This window comes from Rhagoletis pomonella, unplaced genomic scaffold, assembly GCF_013731165.1.
Source record: "Rhagoletis pomonella isolate Grant_MI unplaced genomic scaffold, Rhpom_1.0 Rhpom_scaffold_00006, whole genome shotgun sequence".
Taxonomy (NCBI): Eukaryota; Metazoa; Arthropoda; class Insecta; order Diptera; family Tephritidae; genus Rhagoletis; species Rhagoletis pomonella.
Window position 1 is genome coordinate 17976517 of NW_023458560.1, and position 21571 is coordinate 17998087.

The window sequence follows — 21571 nt, forward strand, 5'->3', positions numbered from 1 at the left end:
AAACAAAAACTAAAAATTTTAATAAACGAAGAAAAAACCTGCACACGCTCTTCACGCAACTTACACGCACTCAGAAGGGCTACAGCATCGCTGACAAATAGCACACCAGCATATACAACAACAACAGCACAAGTAAAACCACTTCCTACATAAAGCAGAGGTGACGAATGGCTTTGGCAACAGTTTTGGCACACAAAGTGGAGCAGCAACTTGTCAGTGCAATGCTTGACAACATTTTTAGAGCAGCAGCAGCCGAAGCAACAGCAAATACGAGTACGAGTATCTGCCTCAACAACTAGGCTGACCCAATTTTGATGTGAAAAATGTTGGGCGCAAATTATGGAGGGCTAAGCGCCACCACGCCGGTCCACCTATAAATATGCGCAAGCATATACTTGAATTCCTGCGACAGGTGTTGAGTGAAAAAAGTAGCAAATGTATAATGAAAAAGAGTGGGGCTGACAGCCTGGGCGTTGCAGCGAGTAATGTGTTCTTGTACTTTTGCATAATTGAAGCGGACAGCTTGGCTGGGAAGGTTGAATTGGCAATTATTACTTTGGCATTAAAAATTAAAAATATTTATTGAGTAGGAAGCTTTTGCAATAAAAAACAAAAGCCAAAATCGTTAAATTGAAATATAAAATCCTTTCATTCTTCGTCGCCATGGTCTTAAAAGTGCAACTTTGACCTTTAAAGCGGTTCTGGCTGCCAGTCAGCCATTTGTCCTTTCCCGGATAAAAGAAATACTAAAATAGGTAAAATAGTTTTCGTTAATAGTAAATAATCTGAACCGCAGTAGCCACACATATAGACTAGACAAAAGGATCTGACCACCATTGAAGTTATTTTCTAAAATCTGTCACCTCTCATCAGGCCAGTGGCAAACTTCCGAGTGTAACTCTGCTTCTCACAAAAAAAATGTCTGCCATTCGGAAGCGGGTTTGAAATAAATAGATAAAAAATGGGATCATTTAGAGTAAAATCTAACAATTTATACACTAAATCATGATAAAAATCATGGTGTAATAATAACAAGGTGTTGTCAGTAACTTAACCTCACTTTTCCGGCAGGTCTATTCCGGTCACGCATTTTAAAGTACTAGAAAAGGTACTAATTATTTACTACTTTTAATCCGTTGGTGCATACTACTTCAAATTAAATGTAGAAAAATGTATAATTACAGGCTTATTAGCCTGAATATATGTTTGTATCGGCAGCTCCACACAGTTTGGACATATATTGTAACTTTAAAAAAGTAAAAGCCGTAAAATAAGACAATTTCCTATTAGACTGTAAATGATATTCTAAATAGATTAAAACACATAAATATCGATAATATAAGCGAATTCCTAATTTAACCATGCCACCACTCTATTCTAGTGTATCAGTAGTTCATTTGGCTCAATATTATGACAATGCAGCAAAAGTTATTTAATATAAAAAATCGCCTTTCCATACTATTTTTGTGAAAGTTTTTCTCCATTGATAACCACGATATCTTTTATTTTTCTACTTTTTGAGTACAAAAATTATACAAATCCAGCAATTTTAAATATGAATATTGTTCTGAAAACACCAAGTTCTTTAAAAATTGCGATAAAACGAATTACTAAAATGGAGTATTTTAGATACTATTTCCCAACGAATAGTAGTATAAAAATTAAGATCGGCAGCACTGAAAATAAGCATGCCGATCTTGTCAAAATCACAACAAACACGTCGCTACTGACAACACCTTGTTATTATTCCACCATGATAAAAATATACTAAGATAGAACCGCTGAGAGTCACTTTTAAAATTCTTGACGTTTCCAAACAATTTAATTTTTAAATTTACTCACAAACTCACACACAAATTTTCATTTTCAATCTCAAGCAACAACAATTTCGAACAATTTCGTTTTTTTCTTTTCACTTTTATATGATTTTAAAATGTTGGCAAACTTCAAGAAAAAATCATGGCCGACAAATTGAGAGAACGGTTCTACCTTGCTATATTTGTATCATGCACTAGATCCAAAGAAAAACAAATTAGGTTGACCAACTGCTTCAATACTGTGTCTTGTGTAGAACAACATCGAAAAATGCATCACAAATTAGGGAAGAAAATAGTCTAAGTGCCAAATATTTTATTTGGGTATGGAGTTCAGTATTTCCGAAGATTTGCTCGGATTTATTCGAAAATTGACGTTCAACATATGCGAATTCATTACCTTTTAACAGTTGAGGTGCGTTTTCATTGTCAACCTGGAGTTGAGATTGTTTTTTTTTTTTTTAATGTTATTCTGTATACCCATCAGTTTGCGGTTTTAATTGCATTCGAAGTTCAAATATTTTTGTCTAACTATGCCATTATGAACGCGAATCTGCACTCCAAGATATTGTTGAGAGTACTTAGAGCAATTCAAAATAAGCACTCTCAGCCCTAAGTTGGCGTTGTAAAAAGTGTTGCCGTGGGTTAATTAGAGTATTCAGGAGAAAGGATTGACAAATGTATCCACTGTAAAAATCATGTATATAGCAAATCTTTTGATCTTGAATATATCTTCTCAATTCGCACAATCAATTTCTTGAAAAATAATCTCACGGAAAACTTAATAGTCTTTGTTTATAAATAAAAAATTTACTCAAATTCTGTTAAATGTTTAAGAAATGTACATACCCAAAAAATCGCCACATTTATCGTTTTTTGACCCAGAAAAACGAATCCTTTAAAAATGTCAAAATACTGAGCATATTTTCAATAAAAGCACTCGTTATAAACAAAATATTCTCTTATCGATTAACAAGATTAGGCTCTTCTGTATGGAAAGGAATCATGAATCCGGTATTCCATTAAAATATGGAGTACGTATCTAAAATTGTTCAAAGTAATGGCTTATGTCAGTAAAATTCTATGAGAAAATGTATCCAATAGTACAGCGAGGCTGAAAAAGAAGTGTCCCTTAAAATTAAGGCCAAAATTTTAATACATTTGTATCTAAACGGCAACACTGGTTGTAAATGCCAACCTCAGTACTCCACAGGCAAACGCCGATTGCCTACCAACTGTCATGTTGACACATAGTTGAGAGCAATATAATTGAAAGTTTTTGTGTGTGGGCACTTTGATGTCTTGATATAAGCACCTGCCACATGACGCCACCAGACAGCATGCTCTGTATTTCAGTGTTTAAAAACATTTTAATCTTAATAAAACTTGCTGAATAATTTCCTATAACGTAATCATAAATAGTCAAATAGGGAACAGCTTCTTATTTTGATTACATATCAAAATTGTATCGATGGTAACACCAGCACGCTTTCTTTCAAATGGAAATATGGCTGTCAAACTACCAGATTGCCAGCAATAGATGTCAAGCAATAAGCGCTGGCATATATTGCAGCCCATTAGAAATATTCGGTCTCCACTGGAAATATATTTTACGACATGGATATCACGACATCAGTATTTTCCTCTGGAGACAGGGCCTTACTCTCAAATGATATGCGTTTTTTCAAGCGATAGGATAGCCAAATAGTTGAGTCTATCTAAACCCACTACCGATTCCCAGTGGTTACAGATTTCTGTCTCGAAAATAGAAGTAAATAAGTAAATGTCAAATTTGAAATGGCCAACAAATATATTTGATCTCTCTGACCTATCGAATCACAGCTATTATTTCTCAATCCTCCCTGTATGTTCTAGACATCTACGAAAACATTTTAATTACTCCAAGTACTTCATTCTAACTCTCGACTTTCAAAATCATTACAGCACATGAATTCACGCGAATCGAAAGGAGCAAAGATTTTGGATAGGGTAACCATATTGAACAGTATTCTCTGCCATGACACCTCTCATTACCCCCAGAGTGATGGTCTCTAGAACACACTTTAAGAGTAGATTCACTCGTTTGTCCTAGGCAAATAAGAAAAGGTTTAGGACCCTTCCCCTCGCGGATTGCCTTTTAGCCTGGCTGTGAATATCTCCATAATGTATACCAACTGAATGGGAACGACTATAGCCGTAGTTGTACATATAGAGACGAGGCAATCGAGACAGTCGAATGCTTTCTCAGTCATTGTACAGCTTTGATAACACTAAGAGACGATCTATTAGATGTAAGTCTGACAAATATCTGTGATTTACAGCGCTTCTAATTGGTTATATTTCTAGGTATACCATTGGAGTCACCTACGGGTCGAAACAGTGCTGCAACGGGCCACAAGACGTTCACCAACTATAACCGTATCTAACACATCCTACTCCAATCATAGTTGCGTTATCGTCTCGCCCTGAAATTTTGGGCCGAGCACATGCATTTTAAAGGAGATCTGCACACTTGTCGTTTTCGGCTAGTTATCGGCAAATCGTAAAAGATGCAGAAACGGATAAGTTCGGAACTAACGACTAATCGTTGTGCACGCATTGCTTGTTTACATTTTATGGGGAAAAATTAGTGAAAACGTTAATATTTGCATTAAAATAGCATAAAAATTTGTGTCTTTGGCATAAAATCTGTCGAAAAAGTGGATAATTGCTATAAAATTCAGTAAATGTGAGCGTTTTAACTATAAAACACTAGCGAAAACCCGCCCGTTCCGCTGGTCGTCTTTAAAAAAATCTAGATTAATTAATTAAATTAAGCCGAAAAATACTGTGTGTTTTTTAAAAAAATTCTCGCGCATGAATAATAATGAAAGAAGTTTTGAATAGTAGTAGCAATTAAAAAACGTTTGATGTGATTTACTTTATTACTTTTTTTATTGTAATGCTCTTTGGTATACAATATTCTTCGTTTTTCCATGCGTTGTTGAATAAATGAACAATACCGATGGCTTACCAACTCTTGAGCATGAAACATAAAGTTGGCCATGAGAAAAACATGGGTATTCTAAATCAATACCACAAATTGATAAAGTTTGGCCTTGTGACTTATTGATAGTAATCGCGAATGCAAGGCGAACAGGAAATTGAAGACGTTTGAATTCAAACGGCATATCCGATGGTATCATTGGTATTCGCGGTATTAAAACGTCTTCACCAGAGTATTTTCCATTCAAAATTGTTGCTTCAATGACGTTATTCATCAATCTCTTAACTGTTAATCGAGTGCCATTACATAGTCGTGGTTGATTTATGTTTTTCAACATAATAATCGGTGCTCCTATTTTCAAGTTTAGCATGTGTGGCGGTAATCCAGGTCATTTCCTATCAAATAGATGCAAAATATTCTAAATATTTACTCAAATGGTTGTTTTTATCAGAAAACAATTTTAAAAACGTGGTTTTCTCTGGAGAAAAAATACTCACTTGTTGTTTGCTTGAAAATCAGATCAGAAAGGAAGTTTGAGCGCGTCGTTGTTCCGTTCTGCATTTGCATAGATGCGCTCCCCTTTACACATAAACCACAACATCAATCGTATGATACATACACTTCGTCGTGTACGAAAAAGCGGAGAAGGAGAAGAGAACTGTTCTATTCCCCTTCGCTTTAACCCAGCTATGTGTTCAGGTGCAAATGACTTTTTTGCGTGAAGTCTGATATAAAATAAGTTCTATTTACTCTTCTTAAATTAATATAAACTTTTCCAGGCGAAGTAAAAAAACTGACATATATTTGCTTCAACCGTATATTTGTGAGTACACAGGTAATACGTAAATATATGAATGATATAGGTAATGTCTCATATTAGCATAACCCTTCTGCAAAAAATTAAGGAAACGATCACCAATCACGCCGGTAATGATACAATGAATTTTTCACTATAACTGACTTCAGATTAACGTTTATATAATAAGCGTATATGTAACATTTTAAAATTTTTTTAGAATTTTTTTTTTTATTTTTAATAATAAGTGGTCTTCCTCTTCCTCTTCCTCTTCCTCTTCCTCTTCCTCTTCCTCTTCCTCTTCCTCTTTCTCTTTCTCTTTCTCTTTCTCTTCCTCTTCCTCTTCCTCTTCCTCTTCCTCTTCCTCTTCCTCTTCCTCTTCCTCTTCCTGTAGCTATTCCTTTTCCTCTTCCATCTCCAGCTCCATCTCCTTTCTTTATCCCGGAAACGGGCAGTAAAAATTACTTCACTTAAAAGCTTTCATCAACAGCTTCCATCTGATACCCATATTGTACAAACACATCCAAGGGTACCTTGGTCCACCTTTTCGGCTATATCTCGAGACCCTGGTCACTCAGAGATCTAAAAAATACTCTGTATTAAAGCACTCATCAGTAGCTTTGATTTGATACCCACAATGTAAAAACACATCCTAGGGTTACCCGGGTCCTCGTGCAGCGCCACCTGGTGGCGAGTGGAATCAATAAGCATATTATACTAACCTTCTCCGTGGAAAAATATATATATATACCAAATTTCATAATAATCGGCCCAGACACACACGACCAAAATGTATTCAATTCTAATGAATGCTATGTGCGGTACAAAAAATACGTGCGGCAAATAGCAAAAACACACTCACTTAACCGACGCACGGCACACACACGCGTTATCGGATTTCAACCAAACTTCACAGAAACCTTTGGCAAAGCAACACCAACAATGTGTAAAACTTTCATTGTGTTCCTTACACGCGTTGCTGAGATTACCACGGACAAACGCACACTTTTTTTCGGCTTAATTTTTATATATATAGATAGAAGAGATGACGAAATTTTAAAAATGCTCTGTGTGCATGCACAAAATACATTTCAGGAAAAGAAAAGAAGAGATATTACTGAAAATTTATTTCTAGAATTGTTGCAGCACAGTCCATATTTTAAAAATTGCAGGTTTTTGTAAATATTTCGCGAAAATATCAACCAGAAAAACAGAAAATACCTGCTCCAAGTCAATTTTTAGACGCCAAATGAATTGAAATATCACGACCGAGTGTTCGGAAATGTAGTCGACATGTAATAGTTGCATCATGATTGTGACGATGAAGTTGCTATGATTGGACGACCAATGTGCAGAAAGCCTAAGTGTGTACTTTCTCTAAGCGCTAAGCTAAATACATACCAAACGCAGTGTTTTCGTTAAAGCTTATAAATAAGAGCATTGAAATACATACTATAAATTTCTATTAAAAAATACGGAAATCAGTCTTCCATACCAAGTCTAATTGGAGCAAGCATAGCGACAAACTCCCTGCCTATTACAAACCAAACGCAATGCTATTCAGAGCGCTTTAAAAATAACCACAAATACAGGCCTATTCTGCGTTGGTAACAAAAATTTTGTTACCGGTTAGTAAAGTTACTGTCAATTTTTAAACCCTTTTCGTATTCTCCACACTCTTGTAACCGGTTAATTTTGTTACCATCTCATGAGCAGGTAACAAAATATTGCCCCGTGAAATATGCAACACCAGAATTTACACAAAACTCCATAGCTGAATTGCTGAACAAATTAAAACGTTACCAAGGTAAATAGAATTGCGGTTACAAGAAGTGGTGACAATTGTTGGTAACAAAATTAGCTTGTTACAAAATGTTCGGTTACAAGCAGAATAGGCCTGATAGTCTCTATTTTAAATGCTCAAGGTGACATCCGCCTATTCTAGGGTGCTGTTGGTGTAAGTACAAATACACTTACATACATACATGTCTCACATCTCAACTTTCAAAACCAAATAATGCAGCAGCAATAAAGTGCTAAAAGACGCTAATGACATTCTTATATGCGGCAACTGCATGCAACGCAGCCAGCCAACGAGGTGTTGATAACGAAATTAGCTAATTTGTTGCATTAAGAGTTCTTCGTAGCGGTAGAGTGTTCTCAGAAATGAGGAAGCGCAGCAATTAAACTTAAACTAAAAGAGCGGGAAAAAAGTGAACTTCAAACGGTGCTGGTTTAAGTGTCATGGAATTCTATGACATTTATAGCCACTGGGTGCAGCGGCACATATTTGATATGCGCCGCAGTGCAGTTACAAATACAAAATTATACGGATGCTTAGTGAAACAAGAGAGCGCATTAAATTTACGCGTTTGAATTCCGTTCATAAATCATTTGAGGTGAGAAAAGCGGAAGCTTTTTGGTGTAGCATTGGGCAAAGTGTGGTAACATCAACACCAACCAAGCAAAAGGCAGATATATGCAATAATGTGACTCTACACGTAACGAGGAGACAATAAGTTTGTTACTCAACTTGTGAATTTCGAGCAAGTTGCAACACACAGCAGCTTTAAATTTATGCAGTAAAAATATAACTTATCGTGCATTAAAAATTCACATAATTGAATTGCAAAGTTCACAAAATGAATATTTCATTAGATGTGCAGAGTTGAAAGGTAAGCCGCGGTGGGACTTTTTGGGTAATATTTTGTGTGTGGAAACATAAATATGCCGCATGAGCTTTGAAGAAGATGTATTTGAGAAGACTCTTATGTGAAATTAAAAATTAATCAACACTAAAGTAGGAAGTTAGAATCAATTTTCTTCAATGCTACTTTTGCGTGCCAGCCAAAAATTATACCAAAAGGTAAAATTAGAATTGCGAACTGCAGGGAAGTGCTACAAGCGAAATAAACCAACATGAAAATTGTGTTTGTATTTGTATTTTTATCATGACGTGAAATGTGGTCTGGGTATCGAGTTACAATTACTCGACTATACTCAATGCGAAAACTGCTAGTTTTGGAACAGGGCAGAAAGAAAGACACCTTCAGTGGATCCACTCCCATATATTGGTTTTTTAAATTCATGAAGTCTGCGTAGAATGTTCGTTGTAAGGTGCGGCTGCAAGCGGGTTTCTGTCTTCGAGCAAGCGGTTCGCTATATAAAGATGTCCGAAAAAAAAATTTATAACGACGCAGAAAACGTTTTTAGGACTATGACTTGAGAGCATGCAGCTGAAATATTCGCTTCCTTAATAGTTAGGGCGCCTCTGAGAGGTTAGTTAATGTCTTCGTAAGATGGACAGGCCAGAACTTAAGACGTTAATTACAGCAGCCATTTAATTGAGAGGAAGTGTCGGAACTAGTGACTCGTCGTCCTTCCCTTCAGTGAAAGAGCGTCTCGCTAAAGTTCGCGTTAAAGCGGGATTCTTCAATATTGCGCTCATTTCACCCACGCCTGGACGGAAGGCAAGGAAAATATGATCAAAAATCGCTTATATAAACTTTAGGATCGTAATAGATTTCAGAGTAAAGCCAGAAAGATAAAAAGATAAGCATAAGCTTCTAACACAAAGATTTCCAGGCTTCGTGGATATCACCGAATAAATCATGTTGTTATGGATGCAAGGTACGTTCACAGTGTCTTAGGATCTAACTTTGACTCGGATCACTTTATTGTTGTAGCCAAGACACTCACACAGCTCTGTGCAGGAAAGAATCTACGTATTTAAACGCAAAAAAGCGCGAGGTTGAAAAACTGCAAGCGTAACAGACTCCCAAAAAAAGGGCACTATTAATCACATGGATCACTGCGAGCAATGAAAACACATTTCTCGTTCCCTACGAACCATCGTTGAGAAAGTCATAGGATTTCAGCTAATCCGCAATCACAGTTGAAACGACGAGAAATGTCAAGCCCCTGCTGAGAAAAAAGATACTGCCTACAGGACGATGCTGTGAATGCTTGATGTCTGAGAGGGAAGAGAAACGTAGGAAAACTTCACCCTGTTAAATTAATCGTTAAACCACAGCATTAGCTAGAATAGAGGAGCACTTTTCTGTACCATTTGATACTAGATGAGATTTCAGACAAGGCGACTGCTTATCCTGTGATTTCTTTAGTCTACAGAACTGAATCGCTCAGCTACAGCTTCCGGAATAGTTACTTTATAGATATCTCACTAGGTCGTCTGCTTAGGCAGTCCTCAGAGTATTTAGACAAAGCGCATCGAATTAAAATGCAGTACCTCAGCAAATGCTCCAACCCTCGAAGTATTCGATGTGGTACCTGCTGGTGGTGGTAAAAGAAACGGATGCCTAGGGATACGTTGGAAGGACAAGTTGAGGAGGGATACAGTTTTAGTCGGTCTTCCTAATTGGCGCCAGCGGATTGGAGTTTAAGCGAAATAAGTGCCAATCAGAGATAAGTTTCTTAAAAACAAAATACTAAAAATATTGTCATAAATGCAATAGGAAATCTCTGTGACAATTTCTTCGTTTATTCTCTATTCTCTCCTTTTGTATGGAATAAGCGATTCATAAGAAAGTCTCCTACTCAAGAAGATCAAAGGGCGCTGTATTGGTTATTTTGCCAACTGAGTTGGTACAGTTGGTTGGCATTGTTTAAATTTTTACTGCGATAGAGAAAACTATTTGAAAAGTTTTTTATAAAGTTCTACAGGCATACCCACATCGCATTAGCTGCCTTAAGTTTATTCGCTAACTCAAATATAAATACATACATACATACGGACATACTGTGTATATAACTCCAGCGCTTATGAACGGGAGCCATGAGAAGCGCGCAACATTTTAACTGCCAATAAATTTAATTTTCAACAGGCGCGCAACATGTCGCAATGTGGCAGAGGGACCACACTAACAGCTGAGCTGTTAGGCGCACAACAGGCCACAATCAAATAGCTTATGAAAAGAAACAAATTAAATTTATAAAACAACCAACAACATAAATAAATGAAAGAACGGCCGGAAATTCACAATAAAGACTAAGACCAAATGCATTTATGTATATACATATATGTGTCAACAACAACGCAGTGAAATTGAAAGTGTATTTAGTCCAGAATATATCCACGTACATATATGATTGTATGCAAGTGTGCGTATGTATCTAAGTATATACTTATGTTATTTAAAACAATAAAAGACAACATTGAAAATTCGCAAATTGCACTCTTTTTCGATGAGTGTGAGAATTTTATTATAAATAAAATTACTTAAGCGACAATCGCCGGGTGAAGGAGGGCAACTGCATCACCAACCACTTAAGTGCAAGTAGTTAGTAGCAAACCACTCGCTCCAGATTTGCGCATAGAAGGAAAGACGACACAAAATTGTTTGAAATTGTATGTATGTAGTATGTATGTACATAGTTATCCACATAAAAATAAATTATGTTGATATCTAACAACAGGGAAGACTTCAGCGATAGTTATGAATTGCTGGTCGTGGCGGCTGGTACAGTGAGTCATGGGATTAGAGTGGTATTTAGATACATACATATATATGTATGTATAAATGTGTGTGAAGACGCATACTTCTCCATTGAAATATGCATTTTTTAATTCCCAACCAGTGCCGATACGACCAGAAAAGAAAAAATAAAGATTTAATTATAAAACATATACAAATGTTGGGATAAATGTAAACGGTGATCATAAATCGTGATGTACAGTCATGTGAATTGTAATAGGGACACGATATCTTCACCAGTTCTTCTTATGTTTCTTTTGTTTGTTAAATGTTCCGAGAGCACTTTTGCACAGGGTATTATAACTTTGTTCGCATAACGGTTGTTTGTAACAGCCCAAAGGAATCGAGATAGATATAGACAAATGTATACATAACCCTAAAAGAAAAGGACTTTTTTTCTGACCTCTTCACTAACACACTAAAATATACACCAATACACAGAAAAACATGTGTAAAAATAACCCTATGTAGTAGAAATTGTAGTAGAATATTGCTATAAGTATGACCTAGATTTAAGAAATATAACGCTGTAGAAATACAACTCTGTATATGGAAAGCGTCTGGATAGAGACAAGAAAAACGAAATAAAGACATTCGTTAAATAGCATCGAGCGAGTGACCTTGTGCGTTTTCGTGATCGGCCTCTTTTTTATTGCCTGCTACAGTCGCCAGAAGTAGGATTGATATCCCAATTTTTTTTTAGTGTTTTGCGCCCTCGTACAAACATTTGGTCTGCATAATACCTGCTAAGGTTGCGACGAAATTAAAAAGTTTATAGCGCTCATGGACACAAAGAGAAAAATAACTAACTATTTACGTGTAACAAAGTTAAAGTCAGCGTGCAAGATGGAGGACACCATTGCGGTAGAAACATACACAACAACACAACTGAAATAGTGGCTGCAGCGTTTGAGTCTTAAGACAAGCGGAACGAAGATGGACCTTGTTAAGCGTTTAAACGAAGTTCCCCAAGCGACACGTGGAAATTGCCCGATTGCTGCCGAAGAAGCTGGTGTTGGTGAGGCTTCGCTCGGACATGATGACATACGCACACTTAAAGCAGAGCTAAGTAAACTAAAAAATCAATGCGAAATTCTAACGCACCAAAATGAGTTGTTGCTAACCAAAATGCGAACACAGATATGCGAAACTGACGCCGCTGCTACAGAGTTGCCATTCGATGTGGTCAAAGAGTTTTTGCCGGAATTTAATGACGAAGCTGATTTTGAAGTTTGGGTTGAACAGTTTAAAAATTTAACATCGCTTTATGTGTTGGATGAAAATTTGCTTTTGATGAACAAATTAAAGGGCAAATCCCGACAATGGCTGCAATCAAAACCGAATTTGGTTACCGAACATGTTGCAGAGTTACTTAAGCAGCTGGCGGAGTTCTTCGAAGTTAAAGAAAATAAAATGATTCTTCGGCGCAAGTTCGAAATGCGTAAATGGATCCACAGTGAATCATTCCTTGATTATTTTAAAGAAAAAACCGCGATGGCAAAGAAGATATCAATTGAGGAGGACGAACTTGTTGACTGCATTATTGAGGGTATCCCGGATGAACAGCTTAGAACACAAGCACACATGCAGTGCTATTTGTCTACAGCCAGCCTGGTGCAAGCATTTTCGAAAATTCAACTAAAGAAGAGCGTGACCTCAGCTAAAGCAGTCCCTACGTCTACAAACGCGAAGGTGCAGAAAGGAACGATGGTAATTCGCTGCTACAACTGCAATTCTTTAGGACATTTCGCCGCAGAATGCAAAAAGCCGAAGCGAGAAATGGGTGCCTGTTTTGCGTGTGGAAGCCTCGAGCATCGTGTTGCAGCTTGTCCTGACAAGAAATTCGCAGTTCAATTTTTGGAAGACAATGAATATGTAAGGTATTTTAACATAAAGTTGATTGATGATAAAAATGTTTGTTTAAATTTAGAATGCCTCATAGACTCCGGCAGCCCAGTGAGTTTCATCAGACGCTCCAGTTTATCGCATAATTTGAGTTTGATTAAAAGTGTAATGAAATATGATAATAAATGTTTTTTCGGAATTAATAAAAGCAAACTTAAAGTTTTTGGAAAAGTTCGTTGCCTTGTTAGTGGAATGAAACAAGTTATTGAGATAAGTATGCTGGTGGTGGCCGATGAGTCTATGAGCTTCGATGCTATACTCGGAAGAGATTTTTTGAGAGCAGGTAGGCTAAAGTTGTGTAAGGTTGAAAATGTTTCGAAAACGATCGTTAATGAAGACTTGTTGAGAGATGAAAATGTTAGCTATAAAAAACCGAGTGAAGAATGTGTAGATGCTGGCAAAACTGAAAGTAAAGTTGAAACAGAAAATGAATTTCCGAAATTTTTGAGTACTTTAGAATATGATAAAGAAAACGAATTGGATTTATGTATGGGTGATCAACTGAATTCTAAAGATAGAGGTAAATTGTTAGATATTTTTAAGCAGAAATATGTAAAGCCGAAACGACCCGACGAACCATTGACAAAGTGCTTTATGAAATTGAATTTAGAAAACACAAAACCATTTGGCTGTCCACCGCGACGCCTGTCGTATGCTGAAAAGAAAGAATTGCAAAAATTACTAGACGAATACTTAGATAAAGGATATATTAGGGTGAGTGAATCGGAATTTGTTTCTCCTATAGTTCTGGTTAGGAAAAAGTCAGGTGAACTGCGAATGTGCGTAGATTATCGCGTTTTAAATAAAATGACTTGTAAAGATACCGCTTATTGACGATTTGCTGGATAGATTAGGGAAGAAGAAAATTTTCACTAAGCTCGATTTGAAAAACGGGTTTTACCATGTGTTCATGAACGAAGAGTCGGTTAAATACACATCGTTTGTCACACCCATGGGTCAATACGAATTCTTGCGGATGCCCTTCGGCTTAAAAAATGCACCGTCCATGTTTCAAAGATTTGTGAACAAGGTGTTTGCTGATATGATAAGGGACGGAAAGTTGATAGTGTACTTAGATGATATAATGATAGCAACGGAAAACGAAGAAGAACATTTTGAAATTTTGAAAGAAGTATTTGCGAAATTGGTTGATAACAAACTAGAACTTCGATTAGATAAATGCGAGTTTTTTGTAACCAGTGTCAAGTACTTAGGTTATATGATTACAGGAGATGGAATACGAGCTGATGAAAAAGGTCTTCAAGCTATACAAAATTTTCCTGTGCCACAAAAGCTCCATGCCGTTCAGAGTTTCTTGGGTTTGTGTTCCTACTTCCGCAGGTTCGTGAAAGATTTTTCCATATTAGCAAAACCGCTTTATGATTTAATCAAGAAAGATAAGGAGTTTAAATTTGGAAAACCGGAACTAGAATGTTTTGAAAATTTGAAAAGAAAATTGATCGAATCACCCATTCTTGCTTTGTATGATCCGGCTGATGCTACGGAATTGCATTGTGATGCAAGTTCCATCGGTTATGGGGCAATACTTCTGCAAAAGAAGAAAGACGGGAAAATGCACCCTATTTTTCATTTTTCGAAAAGGACAACGCCAGCTGAGTCCAAGTATCATAGTTTTGAGCTTGAAGCTTTAGCTATTGTAAACGCACTACAACGTTTCCGAATTTATCTTCAGGGTATAAAGTTTAAGATAGTGACAGACTGTAATTCGCTTGCGTTAACAATGAATAAGAAGGAACTTAATCCCAGGATTGCTAGGTGGGCGTTAGAGCTGCAAAATTTTGATTATGTGTTGGAACATCGTTCGGGAAACCGCATGCAACACGTTGACGCGTTGAGTCGGTGCACAAATATATTGGTGATAGAAACAAATACCTTCGAAGAAAGCCTAATCATTGGTCAAGGTAGAGATTCTGAGTTGAAGAGAATCCGTGAAGAATTACAACGTACGGAACATAATTCGTACGAAATGCGAAACGGGGTGGTGTATAGAAAGAAACGGGATGGAGGCTTGTTGTTTTTTGTTCCAACCGACATGCAGGAACATGTAATTTATAAATACCACGATGAGATGGGGCATGTGGGCACAGATAAAGTGACTGAGCTTATATCGAAAACATATTGGTTCCCAAAAATGCGTGATAAAGTAATTAGCCACATACAAAATTGTTTACAATGCATAGCGTTCGCAGCTAAAAATTACAAGAATGAGGGCCTTTTACATACGATTCCAAAGAGTAAAGTACCATTTGAAGTTGTTCATATCGACCACTATGGTCCCGTAGACAAATCGACATCGAGAAAGTATATATTTGTGGTTATCGATAGTTGCACTAAGTTTACTCGGTTATACGCAACTAAAACAACAAACACAAAAGAGGTGATAAATGCGCTTAATGAATATTTTAGGTCATATAGTAAGCCAAAGTGTATTATATCGGATAGGGGTACTAGTTTTACTTCAGGAGATTTTAAGGAATATACAGAGACGCATAATATTCAGCATATTAAGATTGTAACTGGTTCTCCGCAAGCAAACGGCCAAGTTGAGCGCGTGAACAGAACTATTGGGCCAATGATAGCAAAATTGATCAATCAAAAAGGGGGTACAAATTGGGTTTCTGTGTTAGAACAGGTTGAATTTTGTCTCAATAACACGCATCACAGATCTATTAACGAACATCCAAGTGTTATGTTATTTGGAATAAGACAAAGGGGCAAAATAGAGGACTATCTTCAAGAATCGTTAAATAATGTTAGTGGAAATGAAAATCAGGAATGTCGGACTCTCGACGAGATTAGAAGCAAGGCAGCTCAAGCTGAGAATAAAGTACAAAAATATAACGAGCAGTATGTCAATAGCAAGAGAAAACCGTCAGTCAAGTATGTCAATGGAGATTATGTCATGGTAACAAATTTCGATTCACACGCCGGCATATCTAGAAAACTAATTCCCAAATTTAGAGGTCCTTATCGAGTCTCAAAAGTTTTGCGAAATGACCGTTACTTGTTGGAAGATGTAGAGAATTTTCAGCAATCCAGAACTCCTTATAAAGGTGTTTGGGCTGCTTCCAATATAAAACCTTGGTTCAAGGGTCGTGAAAGCTATGATGATCAGGAGATCACATAATCAGGATGGCCGAATTGTAGTAGAAATTGTAGTAGAATATTGCTATAAGTATGACCTAGATTTAGAGAATACAACCATGTAAATGCAAATGACCTAGATTTAAGAAATATAACGCTGTAGAAATACAACTCTGTATATGGAAAGCGTCTGGGTAGAGACAAGAAAAACGAAATAAAGACATTCGTTAAATAGCATCGAGCGAGTGAACTTGTGCGTTTTCGTGATCGGCCTCTTTTTTATTGCCTGCTACACCTAGGAAATACAATAAGTAGAAAAGAGACCTTCTAGCACTGCTGGTAAAATCCCCATGTGAGAAAGGGACGCAGAGTCACATCTACACAAAAGAACTGGTCAGGTTTTTCATATTCCCCCCGAATTTCTGCTGAGGAAATTGCAGCATTATTGCATCAGCACTGACCGTCAGGTGACCGGTCATTTGCCAGTAATATGTCTTGTAGGGAATTGATCAGAATGAAAAGAGAAGTCGATTAAGCCATGTCTGTCTATCCGTCCGGCCATCTGTCCGTGTACACGATAACTCGAAAGATGAAATTTTTGGTATATAGGTTGCCCTTTATCCAAGGTAGGTTTCTATTTAAAAGTAATTAAATATTGGTGTAGAAGATGTTTAGTATTATTTGACTTTTAAGTTAAGGCGTACGAGTAAACGTGGTAGCTGACTGTTTATGGTGCTACGAGGTGTATACGATACATACACAACTACGGGTATATGAGCACGAGTGGTTATTTTTACAATTTTAGTTTTTTTTTTTTAAGTTTTCATTTAAATACAATTTCGCGATAGAAACTGGTTATTTACGCAAAACGGCAGATAATGCATTGCCTAAGATAAATGCGCCACCATTTTCGATTAAATAAATGTTTCTGTCGAAAAATGTAACAACTCGTACGTATATAGATTTGTGTATATACTAAATTAACATATAGATATCGTAAGCGCAATAAGGACACCATACAGCGCCACCAATCAAAGTCGACAGAAAAGAATTTACTTATTACCTCAACAGAAAGACATCAGTTCAGTTCTAGCGTTTTCTGATTATGCTGTCATTAGCTATCTTATGGCTCCTGCCGAAGACCAAAAACTACAGACTGGGATTTAAAAGAACCTATGAATGTGATACGTACAAATATGCCCTCACTGAGTACAATAAGGAGATTAGTTGTCTAAAAGAATCTCCTGGCCTCACTTCAAACTATTGTATCCTTCACTAACTATAAGAGGCGAGGTTTGGTTGTTTCCTAGACGTAAAGTGTGCCTTCGATGATACGAAATCCTCTCTAATAGATAATGGGGTTCGACGCAAGTCAAGGTGGAGTTATCACATGCCGCTGAATAGCAAGCGCTCTCAAAACCTACAGTCACTTTACCCACTATTATGGACCATCGTAGTAGATTAACTACGCTGCTTTTATAGTGAAGACATGAAAACGGCTTCGATGCGCAGGGCTACGCTCTCTAACGTTCTTCAAAACTAAGCTGCCAAATTACGTAGTAATGTAGTAAAAACGGGTTCAACATAAACCCTGACAAGTGTGAAACTGGAAAGCAAACGAGACGATTCGCTATAAAAAATACCCTTTTCTCAATAATTGAAATGCCTGAAATATCTGATTGCCAGAATTAGCAATGCCATCACTAAGTTTGAATTCGTCTTGTGCATTTCTGTAGACGTTGTGGGTGCTTTTGACAATGCCACCTTCGATAGCATGTGCAGCTCGGTTTAAAGGCATGGATCATATTAAGTGCTGGTAAATAAGATTCGTTCAATGCTCGCTTAGAGGGTCGTTAGGACCCAAGCAGAAGTATGCCACGTTCGGATTCTCTGCTGGCCAAACCTAACGGCTCTAATGCAACTAGACCTTCCTCCTCTACGCTTTGTAATAAAAAAGAGCATCTAATTTTTACACCAAAACATAACTTCAAAGTCTTTTTCCCTAACAGAATCATCTGTGACAATGAACGACCAAACCTTCGACAGAGTAGGCATATTTGATACCCTTATGGCTTCGAAACTGGCCATGGCGTCGGTGCAAGGGTATGTGTTAAACATAAAAAGCTGAAGATTCCTTTTCTCTTTTTCACTAACATGTAGCAAATAAACTCTGAATTTCGGGCTGAGGTGTGTGCCATTAAACTATATATACGAGAGGTAGATATTTAAAGGAAAATTTGACGATAAATAAACATACACTCTGAAAACATGGCGACGAGTATCGCCCTGACAGTACACCAGAATACCTCAAGTTTTAATTTTTAATACTCATCTGATCCAGAAACCATGTTTCCTCCATTTGGATACTGGGCCACAGGGACTGGGAATCTTGGCAAGGCAGTGGCAAATATTCTCGCCAGGAAGGAGGCTGCGCAGGAATTTATCGGTCTGCCATGAATCCCCATTAATAGACCAGCTAAATCATATAACCTGGATATATCCACAAATACAAAAACCAAAAAATCATTGCTAGAGGCTTTCCTACTGGCCATTGTAGTTTAATAAGCATTTGCAAACCTGAATGTTTTTTACACAGACAGAGTACATTGTGTGCCGCTGTGAAACTTGTATCAAGATTAGACTTCGCTTCCTAGGATCACCGTACCTGCCATAATCTAAACGGTACTTCGTACATGGTTCGCGAAGTTGCTTCTGAAGTCGGACGTTCCAGAAAAGTTTTCTGAGATAGAGCATTTTCGAACCGGCTGCCGAGATAGGTCGATCTTCCACTTAGATGTCAATATGTAAGTATTCATTAAACCAATAATCAAATTGTCGGCGTTTTAAAACATTCTGCAAGCGTAATATTTATTGCTCTCGGTAGAAAAAGGACATCTCAAAGAACTTCTTCATTTACTGTTGAATTCGGGAAGAAAATAATAATACATATTAACCTCAGTTCTACTACGTTCCGATTAATCTTTTCTTGAATATTCGATCCATATGTCATGTCCGTTAACAGTCTATTATGACTCACATGTATTTAATTGGAGCTTTAATGGGACGTGTTTTATTTTTGTACTAAAAATCTGTAGCTAAATGCGCACTGTGAATTCGGCCCTTTCGAAGCATACGCTCGGGCGGAATATCTTTTTTTTTTTTGCTAAGTCCGTCTTATCTAGGCTTATATCATCTTCTTGGCCAAGTTAAAGATTTCTTAGCAATTTGTATTGTATGAATAAGACTGTCCTTCAAATTTAAATCTTTCCTGTAGTAGCATTTGCTGTTAGTAACAATATGTTTTAGCCTTCAACGGTAATTGTACTAAGTAGTCGCACTTTTCATAACTTCTTGAAAATAAAGCTACTTAAATCGTAAAAATAAACATTCTCATCAAAAACTAGGAAAATCCCACTCTAATGTCGTCCGTGAATATTTAATGTGCATACTGCGCAGAAAAGTCAAAAGCTCATATTTCACTGCCATAATTTACAAATAAACGGCAAAACTAAAATTAGTGCACGAGCAATGGGACAGATGCCGAGAGTTCCATTAAAGTTTTTTGACATACATTTTAAAGTGCATTCATTTCGGCGGAAATGTAGGCACATTTGTTTATTCAAGGGAATGTGCAACGACTTCTTTGTTTATTTATGCAACCGCAATGCGAATTTATTTTTGGCTATAGAAAATTAGCGCAACCAAATACAGAATTCGCCACACATTGAGCTTATTGCCTTAAGCTTTATTGCCTTTGCGCATTGTTGTTATTGTTGTACATATGTATGTATTGACGTCAAAAGCGTGCCAGTAAAAACAATTGGGGTATTCTCTGAGTCTTGCAAAGCCCTTGCACGGTGCACGGATTGCACGGTTTGCAAAGCTGTCCCATACGAAAACCGGTTTTTACCGTGCAATCCGTGCAATATGTTCACCATGCAAGGCCTTTGCAAGACTCAGAGAATACCCCTAATGGGTTTAAAAGAATGTATGCACAAAACCACAATACATATATATGTGTGTATGTACATAAATGCGTTCAACTTTAGTAATGAGCAAAAATATGTGTAAATCTAAAGATGAATATTATGCGTAAATGCGCACACAAGGAAATGCGCATGCATCTTATACATACATACATATGTGTGTAAAAGAAAGACGCACATGCGTATGCGTCTTTTGCATGAATGCAATTGTTAATGTTTCTGTCTGCCTCAAATTTGTGTCGGCTGCTATGCATTTCGTTGCATCTGCATTTTTACAATTTACACAAGAAAATTTTGACTCCGCAATATATGTACATATGTATAAACAATAAATGCAAAATTGGCGCAGAGCATTTACTACTTTTACACTTTTCCATTTTTATGGGCTTTCTAGCGAAACACAATTCACTTCTTATGCTTTTTTTAGTTATTTCCAATTCACTTTAAAAGCAACTACATGCACGTATTTACACTCAAATTATTTAGTAAATTTCTGTTTTTTTTGCTGTTGTTGTGATTTTTGTGTTAACGCATTTTAAGTGGTGCATATTAAGTGGCCGCGTTCGAAAGAGGCACACATGTGAAAATTTGCAACACTAACTACATACGGCTGGCTATTACATGCACATGTTTATTAATAAATACATAAATACAACAAGCGAATCCATTGAGCTAACAGAAACATATTTAGTTGCCCGCAAATTTTTCGTTGCAAAAAAATGAGGTTGACAGCATCTGTTGCGGTGCTGATTGTTGTTATTATTTGTGTGTAATTTATGGAGCAACACGTACAAACTTACATTCATACATGCACGTCATTTACAATGTTAGTCCATCGCATGTTTACTTCTTTCTCTATACCATATGGTAATTATTGCTATTTATTTAGTAATAAAACACTCGAAATTATTATTGAACGCGAAATTTTGATATTCACTGGATCAGTGAGCTACATGTATACAAACTATGTATGGATGTGCATATTTTTTTGATATATGTATTTGCAATTTGCGAAATGTTGCAAGTTAATAATAATAAAAGGCAAAATGCAAGGCAAATTACCAACAAATAATGTGTGGATACCATATGTATTTTATTTATTTTTTAATCAAATAAATTAATTTTTAGCAGAGTCTATGTGCTAAAAGTTGAAGATTTTTCATATGGCGATTTTAGGCACCTTGGCCAAAGTTTTGACGTGGACACGGTTAAAATAATTTCCTGACATATGAACGTATCTGCTCGAAAAGATACATAAATCATATTATCTACCAGCCTCAAGGCAGATTAATCCTTTGCTGCGATGCTTCTAGGGTAGCAGCAAATGCGACGCCAAGGTAGATCGGCTTTTCGAGAATATTCTGTCTAGTGGGCAATGGGCTTGAGATATAGAATGTGGACGCTAAGCCCACATCGGTGGCGACCAGTAGATGGTTTGTAAGAGCCGTCATTTCTACTGGAAAGTCCTGAATGAAGATTCACTT

At 36.9% G+C, this 21571-nt stretch overlaps 2 protein-coding genes across 2 annotated transcripts in view; one reads left to right on the top strand and one right to left on the bottom strand.

Moving 5' to 3' along the window:
• The window catches only part of LOC118741799, a 354618-nt gene that overhangs the window by 211749 nt on the left and 121298 nt on the right, over window positions 1-21571 (bottom strand). The window lies entirely within an intron of this gene.
• Window positions 11604-13167, top strand: LOC118740463. Its single transcript, XM_036472020.1, has 2 exons — window positions 11604-12966; window positions 13022-13167. Exons 1-2 carry the CDS (start codon window positions 12028-12030, stop codon window positions 13031-13033), a joined length of 951 nt encoding a protein of 316 aa, XP_036327913.1. The 5' UTR covers window positions 11604-12027; the 3' UTR covers window positions 13034-13167.